Source organism: Microcaecilia unicolor, chromosome 2, assembly GCF_901765095.1.
Source record: "Microcaecilia unicolor chromosome 2, aMicUni1.1, whole genome shotgun sequence".
Classification (NCBI taxonomy): Eukaryota; Metazoa; Chordata; class Amphibia; order Gymnophiona; family Siphonopidae; genus Microcaecilia; species Microcaecilia unicolor.
Window position 1 is genome coordinate 102,435,055 of NC_044032.1, and position 12,352 is coordinate 102,447,406.

A 12,352-nucleotide genomic window follows, 5' to 3' on the forward strand; every position below is an offset into this window, starting at 1 on the left:
TTATCGCTGAAAAGCAAAAACGCCCAGCTCACACCTTGGCGAATAAAACATGGGCGTCTATTTTTTTTGGAAAATACGGTTCACTCTGCCCCTTCACGGACCCGTTCTCGGAGATAAACGCCCATGGAGATAGGCGTTTCTGTTCGATTATGCCCCTCAATGTCTCTGCTACACCATTATCTTGTATTTCTAATGTCTGATAATGTCTTCTGTAATGCCACTATCTTATATTTCATGACCATGTAACCCAAAATCCTTCCTTAAAACCAAATGTAAATCCTTTTCCATTTCCATTATCCATGATATATTGTAAGCCACATTGAGCCTGCAAAGAGGTGGGAAAACGTGGGATACAAATGCAATAAATAAATAAATAAATATCAATTCCATTGCTCACCAGCATCTTTAATCCATTCATCATAAAGTATTACCGCTCTTGACGTCAGATCCTTGAAGGCCATTATCGCTGGAATTTCTTTTAACTATGATTTTATTCTGCCCTAAAAAAAGGAGACAGATGAAATCTATTAAACAGCAAAGAAATACTTAAAAGTAAATTAAGCAATCCTTCCAGAAGGTCCCAACAATAAACAGACTTATGAGATTGTTTAGACATAGTGAGACTTCTTGGTAAGGTAAGACTGTAGAAGCATTACAGTCTTTAGCAGTAGTGACCTCCCAGGCTTTAGATTACTTTGGGCTTTGCCAAGTCAGAAATAGTGGCCATGTCTCTATTTTCTTTCTGGCTGAGCTCCTCCCAGTGCAATAAACCTAAGGATGTTGGAAAAAATATGCAGTGGCAGCAAAAAAATTAATAAAGTGGTAAGAGTCTAAACTTGATCTTGGGACTAGAAAGTGGGAACTCCTGGAGCCTTGGGGCAAATCAACTTCTAAACGATTTTTAATATTACCCACTTCCTCTCCTAGTATACAACTTGGTTTGTCCAGCAATAACTTGGTAATTATGTTCTTGTATGGTATATCTGAAAATTGTAATCTTCAGTGAAGTGCTGCTGGATTACATTTTTATTGTTCATTTTATTGATGTTTTTGTGTTTTATGAATCTTACTATTTGCTTTCTTCTTCTTCTTGGTATATTGCCTGGAGCTTCTCAGGCACATAGACAATAAGTGGAATAAACAAAAAAGTACATCATGCCATAAAAGCAACAAATTACCACTTGATTATAATCTACCAGAGAACAAGAATTACTGTTGATGACATGACTTTCAAACCTTTAAAATGTACAACTGATCTACTAAGTTTACAAGCACTGCTGGTGATGAACTATTTTAACAAAAGCCATGCATTTGATTGTTCGAGAGAAGCTACACAAGCAAAAAAAACCATAGGCTGTTTGAGAGAAGCTACACAAGCAAAATCATAGGCACGGAATACAAATGATTAACCCAAGTATCTGCTTGCAACATAGTTTCCAACGGTCAATTTTAGAGCATGGCCTGGTGGCTCAGATGATAGTGCGGTGCTCTTCCATGCAGATGGTCTCTGGTTCATTTCCCAGGCTGGGATTTTCACTCCCCAGATAGGCTACGGCAGAGGGTCCCAGCCCTTGAGTGGAACAGCTAGTCAGAGCAAGAACCCATAGCTGCATAGCCTGGAACACAGCTATGACCCGGCACACAGTGGTATCTGCAGTGATCCAATTAAGTATGCTTTGGAGGAGGGGGAGGGAATATTAAATATGGGAAAACATAACCAGATAATGCACAGGAAGGTGGCAGCAAAAAACTGTTGGGTCTAATACAGCAGGTAGGATAATAGTATTACTGTTAGACACTTGTGGAAGATGCTTCTGTATTCTGTAAGGGAATGTAGACGCTTACTTGTAAAGCACAAGCACTTACACCAGCCCTATAGCTGTGCCTAGTTATGAACAGGAACGTGTGTAAATTATAGTATTCTATAACTTATGTGCCCCCAACTCACGTACAAGCCCCCTGAGATGAATTTCTTTTTAAATCCGTATTCCATTAGAGGCCACTTACTGTATATGGAAAAATGACCAGCTGCCTACAACTAGGTGGGCTCCTTACAGAAGTACCCAAGGGCCCATCACTGATTTCATTGGGAGGCGAATGGGATCAGTATGTAGGAATGCCAGCCCACAATTTCTGAATAGCCTCAAAGGGCTGATATGGACAGAGAAGAGAGGGTACAGTGGTAGCACACGCTCAGACTGATCCTCCTGATCTCATGCCAGATCAGGGTAACTAAGTATAGTAGGTATGACTGCTTAAACCCTGCTTAGCTGCAACACACATGCCACACGTGAAATGGTGTTGGTGCCAACACTAAGTTCATGGTGCTTTGAATCACCTTTTGATGTAATCTGAAACCAGTACAGTGCATTGTATGTGGTCTACTGCAGTAGACATCAAAAAAAGAGGGTTTCATAGCTCTTGGCAGCAGAGTTAAACTTTGTCTTTTCGCTGCTATCTGAATTTTATTTCAGTTTTTGTTGTTACCCCAGCCCCAGTACAGTCACATCCCTAATGAAAGCAACTCATAACAGATTTCAAACAAATTTACAGAAAATTATTACGATTGCATTTTAAAGTGTTCTAGAATGGAAAAGGAATCTGCAAATCGGGATGTTTCATAATTTGTATATATGTATCTGTATTGCAAAGTAGGGTCAACATGTATAATTTTAGGACCACCCAGGCACACCCCCTTTCAAATCTGGGCATGCCAGACATGTACAAGCAGCATCTCTTTTAAAATCCCTACTTGTATGTGATGGTTTACACATGTAAGCTTTCCAAATTCATCTCTTCAATCTACCTGAATTCATACAAATGAAAATTCAAAAAGGTATTGGAAATAGCTTTTTATTAGAGTAACTTGGTACACTTTTTAATAGCTTTTGAGAACTAACACGATTCGAAAGCGCCAAACCCCTCCGAGAAAAACTGCACTGGCTCCCAATCAAAGAACGTATTGCTTTCAAATTCTGCACCCTGATTCATAAAATTATCTACAGTGAAGCCCCGGGATACATGACAGACCTCATAGACCTACCAACCAGAAACACAACAGGATCAACACGAACATACCTAAATCTCCACTACCCAAGCTGCAAAGGACTCAAATACAAATCAACCTATGCATCCAGCTTTTCCTACATAAGCACACAACTATGGAACACATTACCAAAAGCCGTGAAAACAACTTAAGATCACCTAAACTTCCGGAAATCATTAAAAACTAACCTGTTCAAAAAGGCATACCCTACCAACCCAACTTAAATGCCTGTACCCTGCAACACAATGAAACCAAAGCTTGTAATGGACATATAACTCCTCTTCCTCTCTACAATTCCATAATAGGTCTATACACACGAACCTTATTCAACCACATAAGTGTATAAGTAATGCCATACTGGGAAAAGATCAAAGGTCCATCGAGCCCAGCATCCTGTCCCCAACTGCGGCCAATCCAGGTCAAGGGCACCTGGCAAGCTACCCAAACGTACAAACATTTTGTACAAGTTATTCCCGAAATTGTGGATTTTTCCCAAGTCCATTTAGTAGTGGTCTATGGACTTGTCCTTTAGGAAACCGTCCAACCCCTTTTTAAACTCTGCCAAGCTAACCGCCTTCACTACGTTCTCCGGCAACGAATTCCAGAGTTTAATTATGCATTGGGTGAAGAAACGTTTTCTCCTATTTGTTTTAAATTTACTACACTGTAGTTTCATCGCATGCCCCCTAGTCCTAGTATTTTTGGAAAGCATAAACAGAAGCTTCACATCCACCTGTTCCACTCCACTCATTATTTTATATACCTCTATCATATCTCCCCTCAGCCGTCTCTTCTCCAAGCTGAAAAGCCCTAGCCTCCTTAGTCTTTCTTCATAGGGAAGTCGTCCCATCCCCGCTATCATTTTTGTCGCCCTTTGCTGCACCTTTTCCAATTCTACTATATCTTTCTTGAGATGTGGTGACCAGAATTGAATACAATACTCAAGATGCGGTCGCACCATGGAGCGATAAAACGGCATTATAACAGCCTCACATCTGTTCTCCATACCTTTCCTAATACCCAACATTCTATTCGCTTTCCTAGCCGCAGCAGCACACTGAGCAGAAGATTTCAGTGTACTATCAACGACAACACCCAGATCCCTTTCTTGGTCCGTAACTCCTAACGTGGAACCTTGCATCACGTAGCTATAATTACTGTATTTGTTCATACTGGAATTGGCGAACGCCTTTACGGTACTATGTAAGCCACATTGAGCATGCAAATAAGTGGGAAAATGTGGGCTACAAATGTAACAAATAAATAAATAACCTCTCTCCACCAGGTCAATAAAAAAACTGCCAAAGTCCTAGCTGATTAATATTAAACCTCAGCCTACCCGTGCTAATTCATCAGATTTGATGAAAAAAACTATAGCTCCTCAAAGCTACTCAGCTATTCTGAGTTAGTTCAATTAAAGGCATCTTCTTCCTAGAAAAAAATTTAAGAATTTATGTTTTAAGCCAACACACAAACTGGAATTTGTTAGCTGAGATAAGCTAATAGCATAGATGGATTTTAAGAGTAACAAATTCAGTACAACAGGACTATAAACAAATATTAGTCAGCTATGTTTGGGGAACACATCTTACTGACAGTAACTTAGTATTAATAAGGACTGCATTGCCCATTAGGATCTGTTGGGTATATTTTTCAAGTAAACTAGATTCTGCACTCAATGGGCAACTCATCTGACTCAATATAGCATTTCTAACATTCTTAGTACTATATAGGATTCCACTGCTAGACTCTAGCAACCTCTGTGGTAACAATCCTCCATTCAGGATGTCTTCAGCTCTGCTTCTTTTCCTGATCAATATCTGTTTTTATTATTTGCAGCTTGTACAGCATCTATAGTGACAGCAGGTAAAGAACAGTACCATGGACCTTGCCTAGGTTCTGTATGTGCATCCCAACTTGAACATGTGCTCTGCATATAGCTATAACTGGAAGTTGTAAAAACTTAATTTCTTATAAGAGTGGTGGGCAGAGAAAACAGCATGACATGAGAGATGGGAGGGAAAGGTTGTTAGCAGCATTCACATGGAAATAGAGCTATTGTAGGGACTATGTACAGACAATACATTTTGTATTCATTTCTGGATTTTACCTTAATTTCAGGCTTGATGTGTATTGAATTCATTTTAATAAAATCATCACATGCAAATCAATTGCACTTATATTAATTTGTAAGTGTTGAGCAATTTTGCTTCCACTAATTATTTTTAGGGCATTAACAAATGCACATCCTTAAAGTCAAATGGATTACCTTCTGTTCAGTACATGCCATGAGTAGGGAAATGGTTAACATTGAGAATTGTTCAAGACTGGCTCCAACTGAATGAACCATGGATTCACACTGCAATTCCTTTAATGATAAACTTACAAGTATAGAATGTACAAGAACTGTGGAGAGAGAGGGAGGTGGTGGAACAAATTTAACAGGTGACAAAAAAAACAAACACACAAAAGATGGGAAGGATTAGATATGTTTATTTATGGACTTCATTGTATTGAATTTTCCAGCAATAACTGGTTTCTCAAACAGCCACTATTTAACACTACTGTAACCCTTAGTACCCCCTTTTCTGCCCTACAGCAGGCATTACCTCCAAGACTAACCCCTTTGAACACCAGACTTTACCAGAGGATAGACATTATTCAACAAGCCACCTCTACTGGCATATACTTATTAACTTCACTATACACCATAGCATAGAAAATGTTTGCAAAAATATAAGCAGTGAGATTAATATTATGCATGATTAGTTTCAATATATACACTAGCCCTGCTGCATTTATGAAGGACTGTAGTGTTGTCTTGAACCACTTATCCTGCGGCAATAGCTGGCAGCCAAAAGAGCTGAGGAAAGGGGAAAAAAATACATTAAAAAAAAGTACAAATACTCTGCAAAGTACGTACACAGTTCAGACGGGCGGAGCCCAATGAAATAAGTTGGTTTTTTTTTTCTTAGGCAGTTCCTTGAGAACTTTAATATTGATTTATGCTTTACTTGCGGCGAGAGCTTCCCAAAACATGCGGTCACTGTGTAACATAGGAGGGGAAAAAAAAAACACCTTGCAGAGCCCTGCACTAGACAGTAGTTTCTTCCTAGGTTAAATAGCTCCAGATGGCACTTGTGTATTTATTTTCATTATTTATATACCACCTAGACCTAGTCTTTCCTACTCTAAATTCTGGGGGACGATTTGTACTTTTCACCTTCTTTTACTGGCGAGTTTTACTGGAGTCCCTTTGTGATTTCTCTGGCTTTAGGCAGGGGGGGGGGCAGGAAGAGAGGCTGAACTCTGGTTTCAGAGGAGCCTTCTTGGTGCAAAACAGTCAAATATCTTTCTCTTTGTTTGAAACTTGGTAGCAGTTTAACATTTGACTGCTGTAATCCCTGGGGCTCAGGGGCTAAGAGTAATGTGGGTTTTGCAACCCAACTGCACTTTTAGCATCCTCCTTGGTTCCCCTTCAGCTCCCAACAGATCTTTTCAGACTGCTTTAGAAACACCCAGAGTTCAAACACTGCTTATGGACATGAATTCTGTCACTGCTGAGAGGGGCTGAGTCAGTTCTGTAATTTCCTTATGGTTTCACAGATCTGGTTCAAAGAACTCACTCTAGATTTTGTCCTTAGCTGCCTACCATCTATACTTGAGCCCAAAGCAAGCAATGTCTATACCAAGTCTCCTGCATTCAGCTGGAGACTCCCATAGCTCCCACATTCAGCTAGAGATCCTCATCTCCTCCACTCTCACTAAAGGAGCTTATCATGTCTGGTGTAGTGCAGCACACTCTCCTTCTGTCAGCAGCAGGAGTCGCCATTAAAGCAACATCATCTCCTGTTGCTGCATGGCCAGCCTTGTGACAAGAACTGAGATTTTGCAGCTCTTATCATGACACTGGTTCAAATGCAGCAGATGATGTTTTATTAATGCATCATCAGATGCCAAGGGAAGGGGGAAAGAAACAGTTAGTCGGGGCGGGGGGGGGGGGGAGCATCAAGTAAATGGGTGTGATAATGGGGAGAAGACACCATGTGGAAGAATGAATAGTCTTTATAGAAGCTGACAATCAGTTTCAGTACCAAAACCAGCCCGAAATCTGTATTCAGCCTCATTTCAGTTTCAAACTTCAGATTGTGTCCTTCCCTCCCTGTAACCCCACCACCACCCTGCCTTAAACACTGGTGGTCTACTGGCCTACCTGGGGCAGAAGTAATCCTCAGCCACTCCTGCCCCTGCCGTCAAAATGGCAGCCTAGACCTCCAGGGTTTAAGGTGGGTCCTGGGGCACACGGGTGGGTTCTAAGAGGGCGGCCGGGCTGGTTTCAGTCAGCTTCTAATTTCTAGTGAGGGGGTGCTTACAGAAAGAGGAAGGGGAAAAATGAAAAGAAGAATTTCTAAGAGGGAGAAAGAGAAATAGGAAGCTTACCCTCTCCCTCCCCTCCCTATCAGGGATTAAGGAAAGGCCAGAAAGTATTCTTATTTAGGTTAATCTGCAAAGTGTCTCTAATCAACTTCGAAACATTGAAGAGATGGATGCTGAAACTAATCTGGAGCATAGAATCCACAGTTTCTCTCCTGTTCCCACCCTAGAGAATGTAAATCCACACCTCTATTTCTCTGTGATTTAAGCTGTTTTATTGTATGCTGCTGTGAAGGTGTGCTGACAGGCAGTGTATCAATATAAATAAAACTTGAAAGCTTGAAGAGGAAAAGCATCATCTCGGGGGTTGGGGGGGGGGGGGGGAGTCATGCATGTGAGAAAGAGAGAGGAAGGGATGAGGCAAGTTTGAGACGGTATGAAATATCAAGAGGCTGGGGTACAGGAAGCAGTGGTAAGAGATGGACTATGGAGGCCACAGAAAATGGGCTAGATATGGAAATGAGACTGGAGATAAGCTAAAGAGGAGGCACAGGAAGTTGGGCAGGGGGTAAGAAGAAAATGGCCTAAACATCAGGAAGGGCCGAGTTACAAGGAAGGAGCAGGGGCTGGTGAGGAATGAGAATCAGAGAGAGGATGAGTACAGGGGGACTATGGAGTAAGCAAAGACAAAAGGGAAAATAGGCTAGGAGAGGAAAGAAAGAGAGAGAGGGAACAAGGAAGACAGGAACAGCGTGTGAACTGCTGGTCAGTAGTAAACGGACTACAGAGCGACGTATCAAATCTCCAAGGGTCTTTCTAAAGACCAATTTACCTACCGTCAGATCGAAGCTAAGTACCAGAATCATTTAAGACTCCTGAAGCAGGCCTGTGGCCGAAACACGGTACTGTGTCGAGTCTGTGAATAAAGTGGTACTCTGTACACCAGTATCCCGTTTCCCTGGAGTCATTGGTCCACTTTCCTTTGTCTGTTGATTTCTCGTGGGAGTTAGTGTTCACCCACCTTGGTGGATCACCTCCTCCTTGATCTGCTGTTTACTGGCTCCCACACTAGGAACAGCATTTATGTTTCAACAGTTTTTATTGAAGATTCAACATGTTAAACATACTCATAAAGTTCAATATATGACAATTAAATTAACATTACATGCGTATATGAATACGTCATTAACTTCTATCATCAGGAGTTTACACTTTTCTCCCCTCCCTCCCCCCCACCAACCCTGTAACTGAAACAAAAAGTTTGTATTTTTATGCCTTATCAGCAAAAGTTTTTTGGCTTACTTTAGAAACCCCACCCCTCTCTTCTCCCCATAACATGGAACATAATACCCTTCTATTTAAGAAACATGAACCCAAGGCTTTACATAAAAATATTTCTGTCATAGTTCAATCTAGATATACAGAAGCACGATTATGTTGAGATGCTCAATGAGAACATTTAACTACATGCCGTCATCAAAGTATTAACAGTTACCCCTCCCTCCCTCCCCCACCCTTCCCTCCCTCCCTGTGATCCCGGGAACTGGTAACATTCAACTTATCTTCCCCTCAGTCTCCCCTCCTGCCCCTCTTACCCCCCCCCCCCCCCCCCGAGACAACTAGTGAAATATGGTAGTTATCATAGCGTCCACCTCTGCGATTAATCTATAACTACAATATAGATATTTCAAGGGACAGCTCCCACTTAGCCCCCTCTGGATGATGCTCCGTATGATCTGGCGAGTTGGCATTTATTACTTCACAGGAAGCTTGTTTTCTTATAGCCTCCCGAGGATCTACCAGACCCGATGCCCACCCCGCAACGCGGAACAAACTTCTCTAGGAGGTGGACGTCCTGCTCAGTGGAGCTACATATCCCAAAGAATACTCAAAATAAAACCCTCCCTCCTTCACAATAAGAAAGAATAAGGAGACAGGAAAGAGGAAAAAAAAAACCTTTCAAAATCCATTTAGTATCAAGCTGCGCGCTTTTGGTGACAGAGATTGTATATAAGGCCTCCAAATTTCCAGAAATCGAGTTCTCCCCCTGGGGGAGGGTCCCACCGCCTTCCTCTCATGCCACAAAAGATCATGCAGCCTATTTCTCCATTGCCAATAGTCTGGGGGAGACTCATCTAGCCACTTGGTCAGGATCAGTTTCTTTCCTAATATGCAGGCCTTACGTATAAATTGTTTCTGCCCTCTATGTAGGAGAACAAAAAGTTCGTATTTATCTAGCAAAATCCCCATCAGAGTGAAACTGATCCGGGACCGCACCAGACCTCCTAAATATGCGAGTATCTCCTCCCAATAGGTTTTTATGTAGTGGCATTCCCAGAGGCAGTGAAAGAGTGTGCTCTCTGTCCTTTTACACTTAGAACACAGTGGATCCGGCACCCCCCCCCCCCCCCCCCCCCCCCATTTTAAACACTTGAGATTTGGTCATATATGCCCTACATAAAATTCTATATTGACATTCTCTAAGCTGAGCGTTGACCGATATCCCCGGGATCCGAGATATTAATTTGATATAGTCTATCTCCAAATTGGGTCTCTTCAAATCCACCGCCCAGCGAGCTGTTATGGCTGTCATATCCTTCTTCAGCCCCAGTGTCCACAAAATCTTATGGATTCCTGAGACCGATAATCTCTCTCCTGGCACCGCCGAAAAAAAATCCCTGACTTTCCTCCCATGCCCATTTCTCAACTTTCTCGGGTTCAAGGTCTGAACATAATGTTTCAGTTGCTGATATGCAAACTTGTGTCTAAAATCTATCCCCACTCCTAGAGCCCCTAGACTTAATAAACTTCCCTGCGACCCCAGGACATGTTCCACTCTCGTGATTCCTAAGGCCGCCCAGCTACGGAACACTTTGTTCTCAGATCAAGGTGAGAATTGGGGGTTACCTTGCAACGGTAGGAGATCAGATATGTCTGCTTCTATGCCCCAGTATCTATTTAACTCTTTCCAAACTTCCCGCAATGGACCCAATAATAGACTACTTTTCAGATTACCTGGCACCTCTCGTCGTGAGCCATGCAGCAAGTAATATAAAAGGAAAGGTGCAAAGAAATCTTGTTCCATCTCCCGGGGCGTGTAGTCCCATCTATCCAGCAGCCAGTCCCCCAGATGTCTCAGGAGGCATGCTTGATTATAGCGTTTAATATTTGGGATACCCATGCCCCCCCATCTTCCATGGACCCACCATGAACTTCATCGGCATCTTAGACTTTTCCCCCTGCCAGATGAAGTTGCTCAAATATCTATAAAACTGTGTAATATCTTTAGCACTTAGATGCAGCGGGAGGACCTGAAACACATATAGCCATCTGGGTAGTTCAACCATACCAAACAACTGAACCCGCCCGTGCATCGTAAGTGGCAGAACTGCCCATTTACGCAGCCTGTCTCTCATTTGGTCTAGTAACCTGGTGAGATTCAGAGAGTAGAATGCCGAAGTTTTCATGGCTATCTGCACACCCAAGTAAGATCTCTCGTGGCCCATTTTAAGGGGAAACCCTCCCCACATTCTCTCTTCACACTCTCCCTAGCCGTCAAGGCCAGAGATTTAGAGAAATTAATTCGGAACCCTGCGAAATCCCCATATTCCTGAAATAGTTCCAATAAAGCTTCTAAGGATTTCTTGGGGTTTGTTATGTGCACTAGGATGTCATCTGTGAATGTGGACACCTTACACTCAGATGAACCTCAAGTCACTCCCTCCACCTCTGGACCCTCTCTCTAATCAGCGGGTCCAATGCTAGAACAAACAGTAGCGGCGAGAGAGGGCAGCCCTGTCTCACTCCCCTTCTAATCGGGAATAACTCGGATCTCTCGCTGTTAATCCACATAAACGCCTGTGGGCTCGAATATAAGGCCTCTACTGCCCACCTAAAAAATTCCCCGACTCCTATTTTATGCAACACAGCAAACATGAAACGCCATGCCACTCGATCGAACGCCTTTCTCTGCTTCGAAACTAACAAGCAGAGAAGGCAATTCCTGCTCCTCCACCCGCTCCAATGATGCTATAAGCGCCCTCACATTACTGGCAACTGACCTGCTTTTCACAAACCCCACCTGTGGGGACGCCACCAAATCAGGGAGCACCTTTGCCAGTCGATTAGCCAGTATTTTTGCATATAACTTGGCATCGCAGTTCAATAGGGATATTGGTCTGTACGACCCCAGATCCTCCGAGTTCTTGCCCGGCTTCAGCAGGACAATCATTTTAGCAGTGCAGAATGTTTCCGGCACCGGCCCCTGAGTTGCCACCGAATTAAACAAATTTAACAACGGGGTTGTCACTTGTTCTTGTATTAATTTGTAAAATGCCATACTAAACCCGTCCGGGCCTGGTGCTTTATGAATATCACTTTGCTGCATTGCCAAAATCAGCTCCCCTTCCACTATAGGGGCACTAAGAAGTTTCTCATTTCTCTGTGACATCCTCGGGAGGGTCACATTGTCCAAAAACACTGTGCTGACATTATCTCTGTAGGCTCCCTATAAATGTCCTTAAAGTACTGCTGAAACCCCTCTACTATTTCCTGCAGTCTCCTCAACATGTCTCCCCTTGTGCCCCGCACTTGCATTATTCTAGTAGGGCCTCTTTTCCCTCGAGCCAAACGACCTAACAATGCCCCTGCCTTGTTCCCATGCCTAAACAGTTGATGTTTGTAATATAAAATAGATTTTAGTGCCCTTTCGTGTAGAAGTTCATTTAATTCCTTCTGGGAGGCTAAGTACAACTGTTTCTGTGCACCAGTCTGAGATATCCCGTATTTACTCCTTTGGAGCCGCACCTCTTTTTCCAATCTCAATCTCTCTTTGTCCCTCCTTTTTCTCAACCAGGCCCTATATGCAATGATTTCTCCTCTCAGGACTGCTTTGGCTGTTTCCCCAATATAATCCGGGTTGCTCCATGTGTT

The 12,352-nt window shown here is 42.7% G+C and overlaps 1 protein-coding gene across 5 annotated transcripts in view; it reads right to left on the minus strand.

Moving 5' to 3' along the window:
• Positions 1-12,352, minus strand: part of ELOVL7 (ELOVL fatty acid elongase 7) — a 116,159-nt gene that overhangs the window by 84,920 nt on the left and 18,887 nt on the right. For 4 of the 5 annotated variants that reach the window (XM_030193160.1, XM_030193162.1, XM_030193164.1 and 1 more), the window contains exon 2: positions 398-500. In XM_030193160.1, coding sequence (XP_030049020.1) covers positions 398-461 — 64 coding nt within the window. In that variant the 5' untranslated portion in view covers positions 462-500. Of the gene's footprint in view, positions 1-397; positions 508-12,352 lie in introns of all 5 variants that reach the window. The other variant, XM_030193161.1, reaches the window with a different exon arrangement.